The sequence below is a fragment of the Lagopus muta genome, chromosome 2, assembly GCF_023343835.1.
Source record: "Lagopus muta isolate bLagMut1 chromosome 2, bLagMut1 primary, whole genome shotgun sequence".
In the NCBI taxonomy this organism is placed as follows: domain Eukaryota; kingdom Metazoa; phylum Chordata; class Aves; order Galliformes; family Phasianidae; genus Lagopus; species Lagopus muta.
The window spans coordinates 50,103,973-50,128,892 of record NC_064434.1 but is presented as its reverse complement, the minus strand read 5'-3'; the positions used below and the strand labels follow the sequence as shown (position 1 = coordinate 50,128,892).

General features: G+C 35.0%; 1 protein-coding gene across 2 annotated transcripts in view; it reads right to left on the bottom strand.

Annotated features, from left to right (window-relative positions):
• Positions 1–24,920, bottom strand: part of NKAIN2 (sodium/potassium transporting ATPase interacting 2) — a 508,789-nt gene that overhangs the window by 259,331 nt on the left and 224,538 nt on the right. For both annotated transcript variants that reach the window (XM_048937096.1, XM_048937095.1), the window contains exon 2: positions 17,525–17,662. In XM_048937096.1, coding sequence (XP_048793053.1) covers positions 17,525–17,662 — 138 coding nt within the window. The remainder of the gene's footprint in view (positions 1–17,524; positions 17,663–24,920) is intronic.

The following is a 24,920-nucleotide window of genomic DNA, read 5'->3' as shown; positions in this document are numbered from 1 at the left end:
TCATCAACCACAACTCTCTGGCTTGTTTCCTTCAGCCACTACACTGTCCAATCTCCCAGACCATGCTTCCTCAGTTTAGCTATGAGGATGCTGATAGGAGTGAGGCAGGGCATGTGGAAGAATATAAAGCTGTAGGCAGGGGCCAGGTGCTGTTTGGGGATTAGCTAGGTGTCAGTCAGCGGAGTGGTGAGAAACAGCATCACTAGTAGGGCATCAGTCAGCAGATAGCAAGTATATAGGGATTTATAAATAGCTCTCTCTCTCACATCACATTCTTTACTTTTTTTTAAATCTGCACTTTTTTTTTTTTTATTTTTAAGTATATATTTCTTATCTCAGCCTGCAAGTTTTATTTCATTTGTAATACTCTCCCTCATTCCACCTAGGGGGAGAATTAGTGAGCCACCTGCCAGGTTCAGGCACAAAGAGAAATTATTGATGTATTGATTTACTAGATAGTAAGTTTAACAGTAATATTTTTGATCTGTTTGTTCAGTGAAGATAGTACATATTTCTCTTGCTTCAGCTTGCTTTATAGATCATATGAAATTACACGTGTGCATGGCTGTTTATTTACTTCATAAGCAATAAAGTCAACTATGAATCAGACATCGATGTAGTTAGTCCGCATTCAACCGACAAGCACTCGAATGTACAAGATTACAATTGTTGTTTGATTTTCTTTCCCCCGCCCAACAATCTTAAAGTCCCAAGCTTAAGTTCATTTATAAGAACACAGCTAGGAAGTCACAAGGAGCAATGCAATTTGATTTGTTGCATAAATACTTTTAAAAGTGTTCTGCAAGGTTGACCAGACATATTCATTGGGTAAGACATTTTCAAAATTCATGTTGCAAGTATACCCTCCTCATAGACCTGAAATGCCAAGTCATCATTCTGTTTAAGGAGGGTGTGGGGGGGGGGGGGTGTTAGAAAGTTAATTAAGTAAAAATAACTTCCATTGTATATTTGCATTGAGTTTTGGTTTAATTTGAAGAAGAGTATTTTTGATTACTGTTTTATTTCTGGATCAAATTACTTTCATTCAATCATATTGTAGATCAGAATTTATAACAACTATTCCCAAGTTGTGTTCAACAGAGCCTAAGTTGCCTCACTGAGTTCAATATTTGATATGTAAAATGTTAAAACAGATACATAGATGTGTGTAGGATTAGTTCTGTTGTCTGAACGCCTTTGTTCATTACAGCAAGTCTCTCATGACTTCACACAGCTGTCTGTTCACAGACAAATCAAAGTATAGGTAGTTCAATCACTTTCATGAATAAGCAAAATGGAAAATGCCTAATTAGACTCCGCATTAGTATCAATGTTAGCCTTTTGTACTCCTAACATTCTCAGTAACTTTCTACATTTGCAATACTTGCTAAAGTCCCTGTACAAAGAGATTAAGTAGACATATGCTATATCTGTTCTTGAATTCAGATAGGCTCTTAAACATTCAGAAAAGTTAGCAAAGAGCATTTATCCTAGCATTCTGCAAATTGTCATGTTTAATGTAATTAAACCAAGATCATATACAAGTTTAGTTGCATAAAACCCCTTATCATAAAGCAATTGGACGTTTGTGGGAGGAAATGTGGAATTGCATAAACTACAAGAGAAAACTTACAATTGGAAAAGCATTTTTAAATAAGTAGCAAGACAAAATGCTGCATTTATATAACGTGTTTTTAAAGTGCAGTTTTTTTTTTTGTGTACTGGAAGGAAAAACAGATTTTCAATTACAAATATTATCTGTTATGTATATTAAAAGCTTTCCACTTTCATCAGTGACAACCACAGCATGCACACAGCTATTGACTAAAAGCCTTCCACAAGGAATGGTTTAATAGTGTTTCTCCCTGATAGCTATAAATATTTCATCTACAGCGCAGGAAAATTTCAAATAGGTAAACTGTTAACAACACTATTCTTGTACCATTCCATTCCCCCCTGAAGTTTTACATCAGGTAAATCTTATGATGATGGAATACAGCTCTCAGTGCAGCACTGCACATTCCTTAAAATGCCTTGAATTTCTTAATTAACTCTTGTGCTATGGTTTTCTTGTTCTTGGTAAATCTAATTAGAATTATAACTGAAAACAGCCTAAACTTTAAACTGAGGCACGTCTGGATGGATTCCGTATGGCTACGTTATTTAGGTCTCTCTCTGCTTTATCTTCTCCAGTCCTGTTATTACAGTTATGAGTACAACCCCTTTTTTATTAGGCTTAGTAACACAATCCTCTAGAAACGCTTTGAGTAGAGCTCTGAATTTTGGCATTAAAATTAAAGCCAAGTAACATAAATCTTTCGAAGTTTTCCAGACCTAGTTGTTGTAATTTGGCATAAATTCAATGTTGAACATGCCTTGAAAAGGTTGGACTACAGACATTCTGAGATCCCCTGCATCTATAGTGTTTCTGTGTTATTCTGGTCTTTGATTACTGTATCATGATGATTTCCACATCTTTCAGTTCACGCGCATGTGTTCTTACTTGACTCTATAGGATGTTTCCAGTTGTAGATATTTTTCTCTAGGAAGGGGTAGTAGTCTTCTCTAATCTCTCCATCAGCATAAAAGCCTCCAACATACACTAGCACACACCTATTGAGCTGTAAGAAACTTCCAAATGTCTATTCCAGAAGAATTTGGAGTTTCAAAAGAAGTGTGGACCGCAAATTAATTCATTACAGAATCACAGAATGGCCAAGGTTGGAAGATCATGAATCTCCACCCCCCCGCCACATGCAGGAGGGGTTTAAATTCATTAACTGCATTTGAATTGGTACCCACTTCCTAAATTGGGGTAGGAATGAAGTGTACTTCGTTTTCAGAATGTTACTGAGCTTTGAACCAGTAAAACACAGCAATTTAAAGCATTCAGGTAGTAAGAAAAAAAAAAAAAAAAAGGAGGGAAATCAGGCCTCCCTTCTAACTTGCACTGGAGCACTTTGCGTTCACACAATTTGAGAGAAACATTTGTTTATTTCACCCCCAAGAAATTAGAACAGAGATGTGATATTTCTACTTTATGTGCTGTCAGCCAAGATAATGATGACTTGTCTATGCTTAGCCAGTAAGCTGAACAGTTAGAATGGGTACTGGACCTTTGAATATTGACAGAGTTATGAATAATAATCTACAAAACATTATTTCTCAAGATTACCTGAGCCTTCTAAGTAACTTCAGTTTCATGAGTGCAAATGTTTCCAAACAAGTGAATAGAAGCAGCTCCAAATAGTTGATAAATGAAAGAAAACTGTTTATAATCATATTAATGAATATTCCTGCCTGGCTTAACACAACTATCACCAGCATTCAGTACTCATCACTCACCATGGAGCTTGAAACAGATTATATAAAATAGTCAGAGAAATAGATGACAGATTATTCATTGAGTGTCAACCCCTACAGGGAAAGGGCTTACATATCTCTGATTTTTGTACTCCTTCATGAAAAAGGTTATACTGTAAAGGAACACAAAATACCCTCCCACTCAAGTAACAGTGAAGTCTGACCATGATTACTTTAATAGATTTAAATCCTTCACAGAATACTTGATAGAGACGCCCAGATAAGTTTCCCATTATGAAAAATAGGATTTGATTTTTTTTTTTTTTAATTTTTTTAATTTGATTTCTAAGTATACTGGGGAAAAAAGAAAAGAAACACGACCACACACAAAAGAAATCAGTAACAAAGCCACTGTCAATAACAGATAGTGGCTTGATAATATAGCACCACCACAGGATGGACAAAAGCAATTCAGAGCTCAGTCTTAAATCTCATATCTCCCTGGCTCAGGTGAGCATTCTAATATACTAAAATCTACTTTCACTTACCACCACCCCTGTACAGATTATTTGAAATATCTTGGCAGAAACTAATGTTTTGTCAAAACAAATACATTTCCATGTCAAATTTTAACTCTACTAAAATTAGTCTTCTAACAAAGAAACAGTTGAACACACTACTGCGTACGAGATACTTTATTTTTCTAATAAAGGAAATTCATGGTGGAGTTGGTAAATTCAACCTCAGCTTGAAAGATTACTATCTCTACGTGATTTCACACATATGCTAATGTAAGTAAATTCTAGCCAGTAACATTAATTTCTGCAAAAACATACTTATGAGTGCTGAAAAGAAATCCTCAAGTTTATCAACTATCCAGGCTTAGTTGAATAGTTAATATCTGTGTTGTGCATACACAGAAACACTAATATATTTTGTTATTCAAATACAGGGGAAATACGCACTACTGGGCAACTTACTCAAAACATGGTTCAAAGTAAACTAGCAGGGAATCACCTATCCATAGGAAGTAGTAATTACACTGAAGAAATAGCTAAATTAAGAAAAAACCAACAGCTCTTATGTTACCTTATGTATAGACTTACTCTTCAAGTCCCATAGGGATACCAGTGGCTGTGCTTCAGACACTGCAGTCACGTTATTTATTATAACATCAGCTTAATTATTTTTCACATAATGCTTAAGATACAGGAATAACATTTGTTTAGTATTAATGCAACTGGACAAGTTTTCTCAGATAGTAGTGTGGTTACTCTATTTTTGCGAGTAAATTCTCCACAGCAGAATTGTTCATTTACACTCATGTCTTATCTTAGACCTTTACAGCACTGAAGAGGTTATATCTGCTAAGCTGAAATACTGTCACCTGGACTTCTGTGGCAAGTTTCACTCCTGCGTAATAACCTGAATATATCTAATAAATGAATTTATTCAATTTATGTCTCTGAAAGATATATTAGATACTGCTTATTCATCTGCTTATCTGCATCTGAGATCCAACACTCATTTTCAGATTTTTTGTGACTGCATCTTACAGGATCAGTTATGATAGAACAGGTTAGAAGACAATGTCACCCAAAAAACACATCTGACACAAAACAGCTACACATCTTAGACAGAAATATATATCACAAAAGGCTACTTATTCACATCACCAATACACACTGAAATTAAACAGTGACATATCTACAAGCTTAGAGACTATTCAAATCAACCTAACGCATATAAACAAAAGCACTAATATCAATAGTAATTAAACTAATAACAGTGAGAAGTGTCACAGGACAGAAATGGGATTTGAGTTTTTACTAAATAGAGAACATGAAGATAGATTCAAAAAAATATTTAGCTATCATGGTTAATTGTATAGAACCAAGTTTTTTTTTCCTTCTTATATCACCAAAAAGGCATTTCAAACTCAGAAATAAGTACTTCAGCAAGACTAGTAACAGAAATTGCATCTTGTTTCACAAAACAGCAGTAACACGTAGTAAAACCAAACTCATAAATATAAACCGTGACAAGTATTTTTTTAACATTAAACTTGAAACAGTAACTTACTGTTCAGGAAAACGCATTATTCGGTTGAAATATTCAGCATTTCCAGTACAACAAGCTAGAAGTAACATCCTTATTGTTATACATCGTTGGTCCTCAGAAACAGTGAAACTGCCTCTCATAAGTTCTTTGTGATATCAGGCAAAGCATGGTTAAGAATATCAATAAACATCATACAGGAAAAAGTTAACTCACCCAACAAATAATAGGATCTCTACCCATAGAACATTCCTTATCAGGAAGACCATCATCCACAACATACCCTCCCTTTGGAGGCTAGCCCTTCAATGAGCTCACGGATGGGTGGACCCAGCATCCTTCCAGTCACCTGGGAGGTACTAGAGAATTGCTTGCACCTGTGCTTCCTGAGCCAGCTACCCCCTTCACCAGGTGCTCAACCATCAGTTCAGGCCATGACATAATGGTTTCCCTACATTACTTCAGATCTGGATTAGAAATTCAGAAGTTCTTAAAAGTAATCAATTAAAGATACTACATTAAAATTTATGATTTATTCAGATTTACCACTTATTCAGAATATTTAAAAAAAATAGCTGCAATGATTGTCATTGTTTATGCACTACTTAAACAATGCTTCTCTTTTAACAGAACGCTTACAGGGACCAACACCCAGGCTCTCACCAAAGTTGGTGACTAAGTAACTCAGAAACTGCTGTAACTATTTCTAATAAGCATTGTATTTTCCATTTGGACAGCCAACTCATTGCAGCCAAATATTAATTTTTGTTCCATCCATAAAGAAAAGAAAAGCAAACAAAACATTCATTAATTTCAGTCTGTGAGCACCAAAAAAATCTCTCAGTTTTTTAGTGGCTGAGTATAAAAGCATGAAGACCAAAGCTGGTTATTTCCACACTTGCTCAAAATTGATACTGGAATAAAAACAGCTAAAGAGCTCCATGGAAAATAAATAAATAAATCTTACCGAAAGTACAGCTGGAAATAGGTGAGAGATTGGGAAACAAGTTGAGCAGCAGCACTAGTAATAATCTATACTTACTATATTAGGGTTGTTTACAAGTAAAATGTATATTGATATGCAAAACACTATCCTTAGAAGCATTTATAACTCAAATTTTGTCTGCTGAGCTCCTTGTATGCAAAATGACACTTTTCTACAATTTTTATTATTTGAATTTTATTATTTATGCTTAAATTTATCCAACATGAATGTATGTGACACTAACATCTATGCTCAAATACACATAATAACATCTAAAACTAAATACAAATACAAATACACAATGCCCTGGGCAGCTCAATTATGGAAATAAGGAGCAATGTAAATTTTGGAGCATGTTTAGTAGTGCATTTTACAGATCTTCTCATTGCTTATTTTGCCTTTCAGAGTCAGCCAGAAAATGCATCTTAACTAGTGATGGTACTCTTGACAACAGGCAAAGCTTGACAAAGTATGGTGTCTCTTTTCTTGTGGAGTTTCAGGAGCTGAAAATCACTATGAAAACATAAAAAATTTAAGAAGATACATACAGATGGGAAGTGAGAAACATCTCTGAAATTCTGCAATGAAGATTCATGACAAGAAGCTTAATAGGAAGATTTCTAAGTTCTTCCATGGAAAGCAAAAAAAGGCTACATTCAGAATTGGACTACAGTCCTACCTTTATATTCTCCTAAAATTGAAAGTGCTGATTTGTAAATGAATAGGAAATTACAGCTCCGTGTGAATCTCAATGCATCTTTCCTGAAGCATAACCTCAGGGTGACAATGAAACTCACAGATGAAGAGAATCAGTCACATTGCCTAGAAAAACCTCTTTGAAAAAAGGATATAAAAGGACTTCAGGTACTGGAAGGTGATCCTCTGAAGGGATCGGAAATTACTATGAATAAAGTCAGCTGTACTTGAATGAATGATATTACCTAAAAAAATTGAATCAAATCAAATTACTTAAGTCTTAACCAAGTGGGCAAAACAAGAATTGGCTTTCAATGCAATATACTGGTAAGCAGTGTTACTCAGACTTCAAGCTGAAAAATTAAAATAGATAGCTTAGTTTTATCTGCATGCAGTAAATAACATTTTAAGTACACATGTAGAGATTAGTGGCTGAACCAAGGTGAAGAGAATAGAGGAAGAGGTAGACAGGAGTACAGAGGGTGCTGAAATAGAGAGGGGAACAGCAGCAGATCTGCTGTTACAGAGCTGTAGCAGGCTCCAAATCTACAGCCTGTTGCAAGGAAAGAGCAGAGTAGAAGAATTTGAGACTTGGATAGGTGGTTTGAACCTGAGGCAATGTTTCCATTTCTTTTCTAATGCTTATCTTACTGCGGCATAAGCTGTTCATTAAAATATATTAATCTCTTCCTGGAAAGAGTTCAGTTACAGGTCCCAGGTGTGATCACAGTAGCCTCCGATTCTAACAAAAGAGTTATCACAGAAAGCTTGAGGCAGAAATCTTTTCCCTCAGTACAAGATATATTGTCCAAAGATGGTTTAAGATTCTTTTTCTTACATAAGTGCTCCATGCTGCTAAGCAGCTGTGATCCCAATCTATATTCCTAGACTATGTGGAGAGTTTGGGGTATTTCTCTGTTTTCAGGATAGAGTGAGACTTGAAAGATAAAAGGATTCACATGTTGATGTGTCACAATCTTTTGCTCTGGTAGTGAGAAAGTCCCTGTTTTTCTGTGTTTCAGTTCCAATTTTGTAAAGCAGCTGGGAGAAGTACTTCTCTGCTTCAGTAGTGTAGCACAAGAACAGAGATGTCAAAAGTTCTGAGGTGGGCAGGTACTCCAAGGAAGGCATGATATAAACATATGCAAGTAAAAAAGACTGAGGTATTGTCTCACAGAAAAGAGAATGTCATCAGTAATTGATAGATATCAGCTAGAAAAAATACTAAATAAACTATTCATTAATAGGAACAATTGTGGAAATTATAAGCAACACTGATTACTTTGCATAGAGAAATATTTAGCACTAAACTACAGAGGTAATTTCAGGGCAGTGGAAACATTACCTTATACCTGCTTGATTTTTAATTACCTTTAGTTGTCCAGAACTATTGGCTGTTTGAGGCAATTTTAATGCTTTCAACTGCAGTATAGATAACAGTGGCAAAAGCCATGGATTTTCTCTCTAATCTCTTCCTCTGTGTATCTACTAAATACATCATCAACTAAGTTGTTCTTTCTTCATGCCTTTTATAGTATTTTGACTACAAAGTGCCAATTACACATTCATTTAACAGAAAGCACTGCTTGTTCTTAAAAATAAATAAATAAAAAAAAATATATCTGTAGAGTAAATCCCACTTGTCATTATACTAACAAACCAGAGGATCAATTCTAAAGAAAGAGAAAATGAAATGCAGAGGAAATTCATGCTCTGGCATCTTTCCAGAGATGCTGTTGGTGAGCTCCCTGGCTTGAATTAAAGGAAGAAATAACATCTTCATTTTATATCACTTCTAGTTCTACATAAAACTGGCCTCCTTAATGTCAACTCGCTGGAAAGACATTTTTTCCTTTGGAGTGAATGACAGTGAGACATTGCTCTCATCAGGTCACCTCACAGAAGAGAAACCTCCCCCTAAAGGGGAGCTACAGGAAGGAAGGGGACAGACTCTTCAGCAGGATCTGTGGTGACAGATGAAGGGAAAATGGCATCAACTTCAAAAAGGCCAGGCTGGATGTGCTTCTGGGCAGCCTTGTCTGGTGATTAGTGATCCTGTACATAGCAGGGGTGTTGAAAATAGATGAACTTTGAGGTCTTTTTCAACCCAGGCAATTTTATGATTCTATTTAAAATTAAATTAAAATTGTTGGACATCATTGTGCACTGAACATGTTCTGCCTAAAATTTACTGGAAGTAAATAATGTTCTTCATTATATGATATAAGTTATAATTTTTAATCCTGTATACATATATAAGCTCAAATAAAGTATTAACAAAGTATATTTAACTTGAAATTTTATGAAATTTTTATGGAAAACTAAAATAGTCTCTGAAAATTAACAAAAAATCATCTCAGTCTGAAAGACAAGAAAACGCTCAGCAGAATACTGTAAAGTAAGGTCTGTCCTGGAGTTTTTCCAGAGTGTTTTGCACAAAAGTTTCTGAAAAAAATCCCAGATTCATTTTCAAGATTCAGTGGATTCGTGTTCTTTAAGAACTTGATGGATGTCTCTTTCTCCACTCAATGAGAGGAATTTAACATATTCTCAAAATACTAACTATTTGAAGGCCTCTAAAAGTCTAAGAGCTTCTCATTTCATTATCTACCATAAACTTTCAGAGGACTAGTACACTTTTTCTCTTTAGAACTTTGTTATTTGTCAAGTAGGGGCCTTCTTGAAAGAGGGATATTCTACACAAAACTAGAGGAATCAGATATTTAGGAACTCTTATCTTGGTTTTCCCTTTTTATGACTTGACATCACTTGACTAGTTGATAAACAGATTTTTTTTCTATTATGCTTTGCCAAAGAGGTCAGGCTAATGATGTTTAATCTTGAAAGAATATTTTATACTTTCTTAAGGAGTTCAGTCAGGTTTTCTGATCAGAGAAGACATTTCTCATTCATAATTTTCTTTAGATTAATTCTGCACCTTGGTGCCTCATGCCTAATAATGTTTCAGTAAAGAGAACAGATGAAAGTAGTCAAATCTTACTATAATAATTCTCTGCCTGCGAAATATATATACATATGGTGTAGATTCTTTTTCTAAAATCTATAAAAATTATAAAGGTTATATCCAAAAAAGGTAGATAATGCCAGAGGCACTTAATGGAGGCAATCTTCTTTCATCTGCTTCCATACAGTCAAGACTGCTGTGCTCTGTATAGTATTACATTGGAAGACATACTTGCTCGAGGATCAGCTGAATCTAAGAGGCTGGAGAATCCGAGATCTATTGAGATCTCTTGCAAGTTATCAAAAATATTTCTAAAAAAAGTAATCAAAATAAAATCCTAATGTAATCTAAGCCTAGAATATCTTATCAGAATATGAAGTAAAAAAAATAAAAAAAAATTAAAAAAAAATAGACCATATATTTCAAACTGATAATCAATAGCCCATCAATAAACCCACCAACAAACAAAGAAAGAATGACTTTTTGTCCACTGGAATCCTTATGCTTTATTTTGTTTAAGTTATGTATGCTCACAAATCCCACTTACAATTTGGATTAGTTGAACTACTGTAATGACACTGACCAGCTATTCTCTACATGCTACTCCCTTCACACTCCTATCCCTACTATGAAGTAGGCTAGACTCAATTTCAAAAGTAAACTTTAGATCCTATCCTTTTAAATATGAATGAAAGCACATTTAAGTCCACAACAAAATAAAATCTAATCCTTTAACACAATAGCCGCAAAAAGCACTCTATTACACGTACTTTCCTGTGAATTGAAATCTCTTTCAGAAAATGTTGTTTAAAGTCCAAAGGGTAATCTTCTACTTACATCCCTACTGATTTTTCACAGCATCTGCCAAAGTGAACAAAACCCTCCAATAAAACAGCAGTTAGCAAGTTTTACAAAGATCACATCTATGAAATTGCATCCAGTAATGAAAGGACAAAATACAAAAAGAATCCTCAAACTCCACTCTTTCATAACATCTAAATTCCCATCTGCAATCTTTCATAAGAATTTTAAAAGAAAAATTTTAAGAGAATAATAAAGATATTTCAGAAAACTATGATGAGGCTTGAAGGAGGACTACTGAAAAGGAGACCGTGACAAAGGATCTTTTTAGCAAGCTTAGGCACTATGGACTACAAGTATCCCTCAAAGTATTTAATATACTCTCTGTAATGCAAAGAATGTTAAAGATAGTGAAGATTTATCACAGAAGGGCTAAGGAGAATTCATGTTGCTATTCATGACATGGAAAGCATTTTAGGAAAGTGCACCTATGCAGTAATTACTATGTCATAAAATACCAGTGCTTCATCTAACATCAATTTATCTAGCATAATGAAAACAAAACCATGAATGAAATCTGGGGTTAATCTGGGGTTGAAGTGGATTCTCCAGTACTGTAATAGTCTTAGCTCATATTACGATTTTGAGATTTACTTGAAGTGCCCCAAAAATGCTTCTGCAATACTCATTTTGAACATCTACTTTTTTAACTTCTCTATTTTTATTCTGCTCTTTTTGTGTTTTGTCCTTACAATCTTGCTCATACTGTGTGCTCTTCAAAGTTTTTCTTACTTTTCCACAATTCTGTGCTGTCTTACAATTTTGGTAATTTTCTTGTTATTTAGTTTACTTCATCGGATAAACTCCCAAAAAACAATTATTTTAGTTAACAATCTCTGTTAACTAGCAATAAGACTACACTTTTTCTCATTTGCTTTCCCTTTTCAGTTTGGGAGGCTCTGGCATTCCTAATCTATAATAATTTTTTAATTGCCCTTTCTCAACAGGATGCAAAATAGTAATAAATAATAAAGTAATAAAAACAAATTCTTGTTATTTCATGAGTTACAGTGACCACTAATTTCAAAAGTTGCTATAATTTAATGATTCAGAGAGAATTTTTTTTTTTTAACAGACTCGTTTGATTTACTCTCAACTGATCTTTCTGTGTGAACAGTTTTTAATGAACAATCCCTGAATGAATGCATTGACTAAGCAATGAAACAATTACTCAGTGGAGTTTGACCTGACATAGTATTTGTTCTATTCAAGGTGCAGACAGACCTTTCCATAATGACCACTTTCTGAATGCTTGTTCTGGTATAATTGGTGTCTTCTGAATCTTTCTGATCTTTATTTAAAATATAATTATGGGGTGATTTGAAATTGAGAGTACTGGACGAATACAACAAATTATTTTTTTCCCCTAAGTGTAAGAACTTCTTTGTATGCATGAACTTCACAAACAAAACATCAATTCTGTCATTCTGTATTCATTGTGCAGTACTTAATTTCTGAAATTCTACCAATTTTTGTCAATTACTGTATTGTCACTTTTCTCTTCTATTGCTTGTCATTGAATACCTCAGATTCCTCTCTCTATTTTTCCTCTTTCTCAGCTTCTACAGTAGGTATTGATATATTTGGAATAACTAGAATAACTTTTAAGTGACACAGATTTTTCCACTAAGATGTAAAAACAACCCCTGTTGTCATATACTTCCTTGGTTTGATCTGGTCTTTAAGTGGCAAAAAAGTGGAAAATCAAATAACTTGGCTCATGACATTTTCTAGCTGCCTGAAAACAATAAACTCTGGAAATTTTACACTGAGGACAGCATAGATAAAAAAAAAATGTTTCAAACAAATTATATTCCCAATTTTGTGTGCATTTACTTCAGTCCAGTTCAACTTGTTTTCTCATTTGCAGTAAATATAGTGACCAAAGATTCAAAAAAATATTCCTTCTGCTTCTGCTATTAATGTTTGTAGAAAATATATGTGTATTTTTTTTTCTCTAATGCTTTTGTGCCAGAAATGGTAGTTTAAGAGACTGGTCTATTTAGAAAGATTGACCGGATATTTATTTATTTAAATAGCTATTTTGTTACTTAATTCAGAACCAAAATTATCAGAAAGCTATTCTGAATACTGACAATATTGTATTCAGTAACGGAACACACTGAAAGTGCATAGACAACTACTGAAAAATAACAACAAACACTTACATTAGTTATTATCCATGGAAAGCTATAGAATCAAGGAACAAACTGAAGAATATCATTGTATATCCTTGATTGACATGTTAGCAAACAAAACACCTTGTCAATGGCACATTTTGACACAGAATAACTATTCTGATTCACAGTCTCCTGTGACAGCCAACAGATAAAGTTGGTACTAAAATGCTCAAGGCCTGCATTTCCTTAGCTTAATATAGTATTACTGAGCATTAGCACGAAATGGTTGTGCAGAAGATCATTACTTGCGCCCACAAATCATCACAGGCTCAGAAAAAGCTGGGCAAAGTATTTTGTACACTCTTTTGTGTCCGTTGTCTTCTACCAAGGAATGGATCGATATGTAAAATTACTACATTATTTTTTTAATTTTAAATAAAAGAAGAAAACAAGTATCTTGAAGAAGAACTGGATAAAGTCAATAAGGTAAATTAATTTTCAGATTTGTGTTGTTACGAGTATGAAGCACAAGACTCTCTTTTAAATTATGGTAAGTAACTTTTTCATTGAGAAAAATGAGAAGAAAAAAATCTGATTCTCTTACAACATTCCGCATCCTGAGATGTTATTTCACCAAAAAATCTAGCCAATAATTAACTATACTACGCCCATCCCTAAATTTCAAAAAAGCAACTGAGAGAACATGGCTCCAGAATTGCAGCTTTCCTGCTGTTTCTTGCTTTATACTATTCTGTAACATGGTTGATGTTGTTTGAGAGTATTCTGACATTTACTTTTAAGAGATTAACTGCTACACACTGACATGTACTGCTTTTAAGAATTTTAAAACATTTAAAAATATAGAAGATACTAATCTGCAATATACAAGTCAATAAACTATAAACACATCTGATAGATTTAGGGATACTTGTCATTAAGTAGATCCCACTAAGGGTGTTGAAGTCATTGGCTATGACCAGTCTTTAAAAAGACATAAATTAGCTTGGTTATACTCTTTGGGGCTTAGCAGTTTTACAGACTGAAGCTGCTGCAAGAAGTCTCAGAAAAAGCAATTGCCTCTTTTTTAATATATATCAGCAATCATGTGTTAAGTAATGAATAATCCATCCTTTTTTTCCCCCCAGACTTAACATGGCCAAGTACTGTCTTGTAATAAATTATTTTCGTTCTTAAAGTTCACAACCGTGTCAAACTGAGATCCTTATAGTCTTCTCCTAGTATTCTGTGGTCTGTATTAGTTTCTCAAGAGTCTTTATGACATTCACTATTCTTAGGGTTCGGGGGCTTTTTTACTATTATGTCTAAGAGAAAGAAATGTTAAAATAGAATACATTATTCCGTGGGAAAATGTTAGTAATGTTGTTGTCCTCTCTATAATCTTGCTACATACACAACCAAAGTCCACTTTAACTTTACAATAAACCACTTTGTTATGAGAAAGCACTTTATACAATCTCCTACTATCAATTTGGAAACAAGGCAGTTCCATCTAGATTAAAAGCTTGCTCTGTTGCATCCTCACTTTATGCTCAAGGCAGGAAAATTTGTTCATTCTTCAATGCAGATGCTTTTTCACTTTCTCAGTGCTCTTGTTTTTCTACAAGGTTACTCAATAAAACCTACAGAACTGTACAAAAAATATTCTCACTTTCTTCAAACTAATTCTAGAAGAAGTAAAAATAACAGCTTCTAAATATACAAAGGAGCAGTAGAAATGGTAGATACCTATCTCTCAGACATCACTGTCTTCAAATTCTTATATTTCATAATTTATTCCCAAGTTTATCTGTTTATGTCACTGCCAAGCTCCATTAAATATTTCCTTATCTTCTACAAATGGCAGTGGAGAAACAAAGTACTTATTTTTACAGTGATACCCCTGCAGCACTGAAGTACTACAAAGTACTGGGCTTCGCATGTCAGGTCAATTCCTACGTTTACAGAAGACAAATGACACTGAGTGTAAATGAGGCTTCTTGTCTTTGTAAATTCTGAGAATGCCTTACAGAAAAATTAAGAAAATAGTAGAATGAGATTTCTCATTCAGGCAGGAATCAGAATACATATGTGCATTCAGTGTTATTCCCTTATTCTTCTTATAACCCTTATCTAATGCCTTCATGGGATGGAAAGTACCAAGTTGCATGCACCTGAGCTTCCCTGGGTTGGTCCTGCCTTCCCAACAGGTGCTCAAACACTGTTTCAGACTTAGCATTTCTGTAACACCATAGCAGAGTGAGGAATATGTGCTGAGCCTACTAACAAGGATGGAATCCCTGTAGAGAAGGAACTGGCAAAAACAGCCTCCAAACAGAGCTCTACCCTGGTGAAAAGCACAGCTTGTTTTCAGAATCCTTAGTAACTTGCATTGGTATTACCCCTTATGCATTTGTCTTGCACAATCTTCTGTCAGTGATGCTAAAAGCACATTTAAGTCTCATTCTAGTGGTCAGTTTTTGTTTCTCCTGAAATCTCTATTCGTAAAGCTTCAGAACTGCTGCTGAGCAGTTCTTTCATCATTACCATTTACACAAGGAAAAAAGGTTTACTTATTATCTTTAGAAAATACATTTCTGTTCACTCATGTCTGCCCTTAGAAGTCTTAGATTCCCGCTTAGAAGCTCTCTTCAAGTATAGGAAAGCTGTACCTAGGTCTCCCCAGATCCTTCACTTCTGCAAGTAAAACAAGCCCAATTCCTTCAACCTTTCTTCATACAAGAGATGCTCCAGCCTTTTGATTATCTATGTGGCCCTACTCTGAACCTGATCCAACAGCTCCGCTTTTTTTCATTTTGGGCTCCTGATACATCGGGCCTGGATAAATTGCTCCAGATGAGGCCCCACAAGGGCACAGCAGAGGGAACAATCACCTCCCTCGCCCTGCTGGCCGCCTTTCTTTTGATGCAGCCCAGGATATTGTTGGTCTTCTGTGCTGCAAGAGCACACTCCTGGTTTATGTTCAACTTCTCATCTGTCAAGTTTGGAGACCAACAGGGATGTACATTCTCCTTGGCCTGTCTTTTTTGATCAATGTATTTAAATAAATCCTTGTTTTTTAATCATCTCTTGCCAAATTCTGTTTTGTTGGTGCCTTGGTTTTCCTGATCCAATCCCCGCACATCCAGGCAACATCCCTATATTTTTCCCAAACCACCCACCCCTGCTTTCACTGCTTGTACATTTCCTTCTCATCTCTGAGTTTGATCATTAGGTCCTTGCTCAACTATGCTTGTTTCCTGACTCCTTTGCTTGATTTCTTATGCCAGAGGACAGAGTTTTTTTATTGTTTTTAACTGGCATTTGCTTGAAATTTTGTTGTTTTGTTTTTGTTTTTTATTCTCAAGATTTTTGGACTAGTCAAAGTACTAGAAATGAAAGAATATTCCATTTACATTTACATTTACATTGCTCCCAAGGTTGTCAATTGAAGAAATTATTCAAAATGTTTCAGACTTGCAATATATTTCTTAGTTTTTGCAACAAATGTTTTGATTTTTTTTGATTACAGTAATTTACATGAGTATAATAAACACATCACACAATTTCTACATATAGCAAATAAGATAAATAGAAATATAGATGCATATATCAATGTATTACTACTACATAGCACTATTAGAAAATGGATGGTAGAACAGGGGTAGAAGAAAAAAAAATTTTTCTACATCCTGAGTGACTACTGTTATATAAAGGAACACTATGACAGAACATAGACTTTGCAGAAGTAGGTACAGATTCAGTGTAGTTAACTCATTTATACATTCATACATTGAAAATATGGTTGTACAACAGCAAATCTTTTGGACTGTTGTCTATCTATGAGAAGAATTGCAAGCGTTAACTGAATTAGTAGATAAATTGGATATAAACATTATACACATTTATTTCCAACAAAAGGTGTTCTAAACAATGGTTTTGAAATCTGTTGCTCTGTCTTTAGAGCCCTACGTATCTGGGGGAAAAAAAATAAATCTGAAATATAACATGAAGATTTATTTAAAGCTGTATTGTACTAGTGAGTACAACAATAACACATGTGAGTAGTGAACAGTCAAATAAGGAAAAGAAATGGATAAAAAACTAAAGATCCAAATCCTTATTTTTATCCAGAGCCCTCAGTCTGCAACTGTCATAACCATGTTTCTTACCATACTCTCATAATTAATTTCCTAATTTGGACTATTTCTACACATAACATGTAGGCATTCCCCCAATCCTGGTAAAGAACAATAATGAAATACTATAAGAAGTGATGGATCTACTGCATAGGTCAGGTGAATCTAGAAAATTTATTCACGTCTGCAATGTTCATATTTTCCTGTTACTTTATTTTTAACTGTGGCAGGTTGTTACCATTTAATTACTCAGGTGATCCAGAAGTGTAATGAGTGAATGTAAAATATTACAGAAGTAGGTGAAATCAAAATGAGTTCTATTTCTTCTATAAGCAGTACAGTTTGGAACTTTTTTATTAAATATGCAGATTAAAATATATATATAAAATGAAATACTCACTCCTGTTATGTAACGAGGTCTATACTGGATGGTTCCAAATAAGCCAAGTATGACTACAATAATGTGTATGAAATTTGCCAAGATGGGTGCCCACTGATAACCAAGGAAGTCAAATATTTGCCTCTCGAGCACAGAAACCTACGATTAAAAAGCAAAAGAATACATAGATTAGAACACACCAGAAAATATCTACTGGGACATTGTCCCATCCCACAGCAAGATAATTGCTCTAAGTTAAAAACAAAAACAAGAACAAATTCAGTCAGCAGTATCAGCAGCACAAAGAAATGAGTTTGCAATATTTCACTTTCTTGTTTTAATGAAAGCTGCATTTCTCACTGACAGATTACTGAATTATATTCAGTTACCTAAAATATTAATGTGGGCAATTTTACTGAGATACTAAAGTGTTTCCTAGGATGTTATGTTTGCAGGTGAAGAACCACAAATCATTTTGTTATATACACCAGCAAATGCTATAATGTCCTAGAGTACTGGTGCTGAAAACATGTGCTGGGTTTATGATCTCTTCTCAGCTACTTTTGTTCCATCTACAAAAACCATCCTTCAGCTTAATCCTGTCTATTTTCTTTCATTATTTTCTCTTTTTATTTTTTTTTCTTTCTATTCCTTCGCTTTCTAGCTATCTGGTGAATGGGCTTTTACCTCTGCTGAAATGTATACAACTTTTCAACCTGGTTCTATTGATAATTACTCTAGTTTATCTTCTCTCACTGTCACAAATAACTCAAATATAAGCTGTTACTCACAACTCCTGACACTTCATTTTTGAAAACGAATTATGGTACAATCTTGAGTTGTCGATGGCTGTTTTGAGTTAATGCTATTCTAAGCAGATAGATCAGAAGGTAAAAAAAAAACAAAAACAACAACCTGTTTTTCTAATAATGTTGGTAGAATTCATTATTCTGAATTCAAACATCAAATGTCCCTTACCTTGTATTCAGACATTATAGTAAAATTTAGCACTGCATAACAAACCATAGGCAGAATGGCATGTTTTGATTTAAGTAATATTGATATGAAAATTAAAAGGCAATGAGGGCTGATGTGAATTTAGAGAGAAAGGGTACCAAGTTTCTTTGACATTTGAGTTATTTCACTGATTTTACTAATTAGAATTGAGTAGATGAGTTTTATGAAAATGTATGTAATAGTAGTAAAACACCCAGAAGAGATAAAAACAAACTGCTTCTTCACAAAGTTTCACTAACTGACAGTAGACTATTTACTCAGTTTATATTATACAATAAATTACTTCATTTAGATGTATCTGTCACACATGTTACTCATTTAAAAGATAACACCTTTTGAAATCAAATACTAAATGAATAATTAACCACTGTTCAGCACTCTTCTTGCATGATATAGCTATGGAAGAGTCATTTAACTTTCATGCTGCAGTCCACTCTCACACCAACAATTCATTTTTGAAATTGACTAAGAAGGCTTGCAATTAAAGACAGCCTACACTTGCACCAGCACTGCAAATGTAGAGTGTTAGTTATATAATGCTTACGGGCATATGTTGCACTTTAAAATAGGGATTCTCAAATTAACATTGGGGAAGCCATGTAATTTTGAATCTTGAGGCTATTTGAAAGTTCAGAGATTCATGTTAATCACTGAATTCCTCTTTACAACAAAAATTACTTTCATAGAGTACTTCCAGATTAACACTTCCTGTGTTAATATTTTGCCTAGCATTTTATTTTACAAATATATTGACACAAAGAGATCCTGGTACCACATCATCTGAGATCTTAATGGAGTGATTTGTGCTATCCTGCAACTCTCTCTAGAAAATAAAGGTAATAGAAGCATTCACAGAATCCCAGGACACAACATTCTAAAAGTGAAAACAGTGAAAAAGAAACAAAAACTTGATTAAGCTGCACTACAAGTTTCATGAAATCTACCTCTCCATGTGCTTTTAAATTTATCATTAAAAACTATTTCCCTGACTATCAGCTTAGCTATTTACATATGAAAGATAAACAAGTGTCATAGTGTTAAGCAGGCTTGTGTGAAGACCCTTAGAGCTATGAGCAAAAGACTTGCTACACCTTAAGCACCATTGAACGGGTAAGGAAGGGAGAACACTCACTCTGAGCACCAAGCAAGGCTGAAGCAAAAAGAGTCTAGACTGATCAAGTATATAATAGATTTAATAGTAGAAATTCAATAAGCAAAAAATACTAGGAATGAAGAAACCATTCAATGAATAAGAAATTATACAGATAAGAATTTCAACTATAGAAGAAAATTGCAGCAGGATAGTTAATTGGATTAAAAAACAAAGTTAAAAGCCTAACACTCCTGTTTTAATTTTAGGTTAAGAAGAAGTTATTCTATCATGAATAAAGCTGTTTTGCTTTGCTTTTTTATTTATTTATTTCTTCTTTTTCTCTGAGAAATAAATTAGTTTCTGAAAAGCTTTTTTAAGGGGATGTATTGGATATATGACTGTTCTGTATGAAATTTGCACTTCCCACATGTCAGCGTATATCCTTATTTTTGATGGCCAGCAATTGCTTCTGTACCAAGCAACCACTCCTCTCACACTGTGGCTGTGTTGAAATGTCAGGTGGAGGGCACCTACTGCAGTAGCCTGCCTGCCCATATGTGCTGTGTCCTGCTGATGGTTAACAAGACATGTAAAGCAGGCATTACATATCAACTAAGCAGGAGCAGGAGACGTGTCTGCACCATTTCCATGCCTATGTATCTACCTCATAATTTTGATAGGCATACTTTCTATTAAGCTTCCTCCTGTCATTTGAAGGCATCAGTTGCATGTGGGGACTATTCTGGTAGGACTTGTAGATATAAAAGGCTAATGAAATGCATCTACTGCTTCACAGAAGTTCAGACTACCACAGCAAGAAGCATCACAGATTTATCAAATGGAAAATTTAGGACAGAGCTGGATTTTCATTCCTCTTTCTTAAGAGATGAAGGTGGAAAGAAAAAAAATACAAAAAACCAATATAGACTTAAGCAATCTCATGGTTTTATGATCTTTGTTATAGGTATTCCACATCATTAAATCATGTAGAGCACTGGGAGTTAAGTAGTTAAAGCTCCAGTTCCATGGATTATCAATACTTCCACAGTACCTTTCATGAAAGTGAAGAAGACCCAAATCTCTCAAAACACTTCACTGTTCCATTTCTGTTTTCCATTTAGAGGGAAAGGTGAAACTGCTTGGGAGACACAAGACTGCCCCTTCTTTTTCAGCTTTTCTCTGAGGTGTGTGCTCCTTAGCCATCTTACCTTCAGCATTAGAGTAATGTCTTCAGTTCTGGACACTCCCTCTCATTTATTTGATTTATTAGCTTCAATTCCAATTATATTGTATCATATTGTGTTATCTTGCATTCTGCTCTCATATTTAGTAAATTAATTTTCTCCCTTAACTTGTTGTTGTTGCTTTGTTTTTAGGCCCATCTCCTTTCCTTTTCCCTCTCATCCCCCTTTCCTCCCTCTCCCAGGGCATGGGTCCGTAGGTCCCTCTGCTCCATCAGTCACAGAACTGGGATGAACTGGGCCAGAACTCTGACACGCTATTACTTAAAAAATGTCATTTTGTCTATCCTTGTGATTCCAGGAGGGGAAAAATAAAAAGTAGGACAAAGTACTGGCAAAATCTATTAAAAACAGTATTATGTGGCTTCCACCTCTTGCACAGGTGCCAGAATCATGAGGGATTTCCTCACTTAGAAATACCAAATACAGATCTGATTTTGAAAGGACTTTTTTTTACTTTAAAAATTTAAAAATGTTAAACAACTGCATTTCTTTCTGCAAGTACAACCCATTAGCTGAAAATGTTTAATAATGTTTCAAGCACACAAAGAAGAAAAGAAAAAAGACTGACATAGAAATATTCATATTTAAAGTTCTAGGAACAGAAGGAATTGCACATTTTCTTTCTTATTCTTCTGGAAACCAGAATTTAAAATGAGAACAGACAAGAGAAAAAATGGATGCTTTGAATGAAAAATTAGACTATTGGAAGAAAAGAAATTTTTTTATTGAATTCCATTTTAATAATTCACTGAACCCAAAACACACGATTATGGAGTCTCAGTTCCTAATTTTAGAAATTAAACATCCATCAAACTGTCTCAGGTTTCCAAATAAATAAAATACCACTGATAGATTATTTTATCTAATCACTGATAAACTATAGAAGAGCTAAGTGAAAACCATTTCTACTAATTCATTATTTTTTCCAGACTTCTGCTAGCTGTTTTAAAAATATATACAAAATAAAATCAGTCCGTACACTGTCAAGTTGGAATAGCTCAAACTGTTTACTGATTCTTGTCTGAGGATGGCTGTTAATAGGTTAACAGTGTTACTGACCCTGAGGGATATAAAGAATTGAATTTCCAGAGGATAAAGAAAACCATTTTGAGATGATTCTTAAAGTATATGATAGGAGTAAAATTTCAGACAGGAATCACAAAGGAGAAACCAGTCAAAAGATGATTTATAACACAAATACCAAAATGGAAAATGACAAAATGCTTTTCCTTAGAAAGCTCCTTGAAAAGAAACTTAACCACAACAACTTCACAAAAGAACACACCCAAAAGTTTGCACTGATATAAATTAAAGTGCACTTGGTCACACAATCCTTCATGCACAAAAGCTTGCCAGCCTGGGCCCCTAGTGAAGCAAGGACTAGTGTAGGATCACTTTAGAATGGTGAACTCACCAGCTGAGTCATGGCATGAGGCTCTCACTCACCCAAAGAATAAAACTGTGTTAATGTAACTCACTGTGAGGGAAAATTAAGTAATCGTGCTTCATCTCTTAAGTAGGGCAAGTGAAGAACAAGTTACAGAAACTAAGCAGTCATCAGTAACTCTAAGTCTTCAGCTCATTTGTTCTTTAGTGAGTTAAATTTTTGGTTCTATGGCATATAAATGTAAAAACTTCCTAGGAAGCACAAGCACTTTGGGCCTGTAAATGTACAAAAGCTCTACAGTGCTGAAGCCTATTTGAACCATGCACAAGGCTAGGCTTTCTGCTCGCTTTGTCAATTTGAGGCAGAATTCATGCTTCACACCGTATCTTAATGGAGTTCATTTAGATTTACAACAAAATTTCTAATTTCAGTATTCTGTCCTGAGATAGAGGGACCAGTTATTCAATGAATTCCCAATAGTTCCTCACCAGAAAAACAGAATAACATTTCAAAGTCCATAAAGAAAAAACATCTGCAAGTGTGTCTGTGCATGCAAGTAAAATCCTTTACAATAAGGCACCAGGTCAAGAAAAAGATTTAAACAATTTTGTGAGAAGGAAGGCAAAACTAAAACGGAGTTCTGCAGAGAGCTATGGGCACAGTGGTATTCTCAGTACATCTAATAAAAACCATGACAAGTGGAGATAATTCAAGTAAGAATCAACAAGGAATTAGTTTCCACTTGTCCATTGGTTCTTTAAAGGAATCACAAATATAATACTAAGCTCCTGTCTTTAATCTGCCTGATGCTGCTGAGAGAAGGAATAGGCCTCTGGAGTTGATAAGAAGGTAGGCATGTTTTTTAAAAATCCTGTATGGAACCACATCCCTGCATCGTTTTGTGTGAGAGTGGATTTATGCAGTGACCTACTGAGGACAACAGGGCTCTGCATAGACTGTATTTGAGGACTCTTCTGCTGAATTCTCTAACTGAACATAACAATAATTAAATAAGGGTAAATGCAATCTTTCTTCATTGGGTTTTTAGTTCTGCAATAATGAGCAGAACTGTTATCTAAATAAGACTTCATGACAAGAATATAAGAAAGAATCTAGCTAAATCTGAGCTGGTGAAACTGACAGCTGGTTTAAATAAAACTGATTTGCTGTGCACTGAATGTATCTTCAGGTTATCATAATTACAATTTGTAAGTATATAGACTCCACCATACGTACATGAAGGCACAGCGACTTGAACAATAAGAACATCAAAACCCTGTCTTCCAAGTACTTCCATAAAAAAGTTACCCTCTGTGTGAAAAGGTAACAAAAAGGGGGAATTCATAGAACCATAGAATCCTTAGAGTTGGGAGGTATCTTTGAAGGTTATTTAGTCCAACTCACCCACAGCTAGCTCAGATTGCTCAGGCCCTGATCCAGCCTTGCTTGAAAGTCTCCAGGGACAGGGCGACAGGTGCATCACTAGGTAACTTGTTCCAGTGCCTCACCACACTCACTGTAAATAATTTTTTCCTTATCTAACCTAAATCTACTCTTTGAGCTTGATGCCATTTCCCCTTGTTCTACCACCATAGACCTTGCTGAAGAGTGTGTCCGTCTTTCCTGTAGCTCCCTTTTAGATGCTCAAAGGCTACTACAGGTCACCTCGCAGCCTTCTCTTCTCCAGGCTGAATAGCCCCAGCTCTCTCAGCATGTCCTTGTAAGAGAGGCGTTCCATTCTGTGAATCATTTCTGTAGCCCTCCTCTAGACATGCTCCAACAGATCTGTGTCTCTCCTTTACTCAGGACTCCTGTAGGCAATGCAACAGACTCCACATCTGGACGCAGTACTCCAGGTGATAGTGCAGGAAAAGATAAATTATGAAAAATAAATTGGGGTAAAAGTCTCTTACTTTATACTGAATTGTGCAGTGATTGCATTTCTATTTTGTTGTTGGTGACTTTTCCCTTTTTTTAATACTGTTTTTCAAAATCACTATAGAAGAATCGTATGGGAACCATACTAGTAGAATTATGACAAAAATAGAATTAGTTAAAAGGTCTTCCTGTAAGAAGTAAGATATGAAATCTGGAGCAAATAGTCACAAAAAATGTTTTATATAGGAACACAGAACTTACAGATAAGCTTGAGGATTAACAGAAGCATGTAAATGTGTTGGCAACCCAGCATGTACAGTGCTCTGCATCGTGGGCTTCATATGACCTGGTACAAAAGTCACCTAGGTCATGAACACGATATTGGAAATGGCAACTATCTTTCTTATGACAATACTCTGTAGAGCCAGGCTACATACTCAGTGTATGTGATCAGGCTTAATACTACAGCCAAAGGGGGATGGGTTGATGGCCATTTGTGGACAGAATTTTAAAAATTGCAAACATGCCTGATCACATCTTCTTCCAGTCTGCCATCAACAATCAAGACTGATCTCTCAGGGATTTCTTTCCAGCCATCTGCCTCATCCTCATTCCTTCTGCCTTCTTCATGTCCTTCTGGCAGAAGGACGTCTCCCACACCTCATACATAAGGTGGCAAAATTCAGCTTTACTGATGCTCTTGAGAAGCCTTCAGACAGTTCTGGACAAAAAGAAACACTACTGAACTAAACATTAATAGTATTTTATAACTGTACAATGTAAATTTGCTTGCAGTAA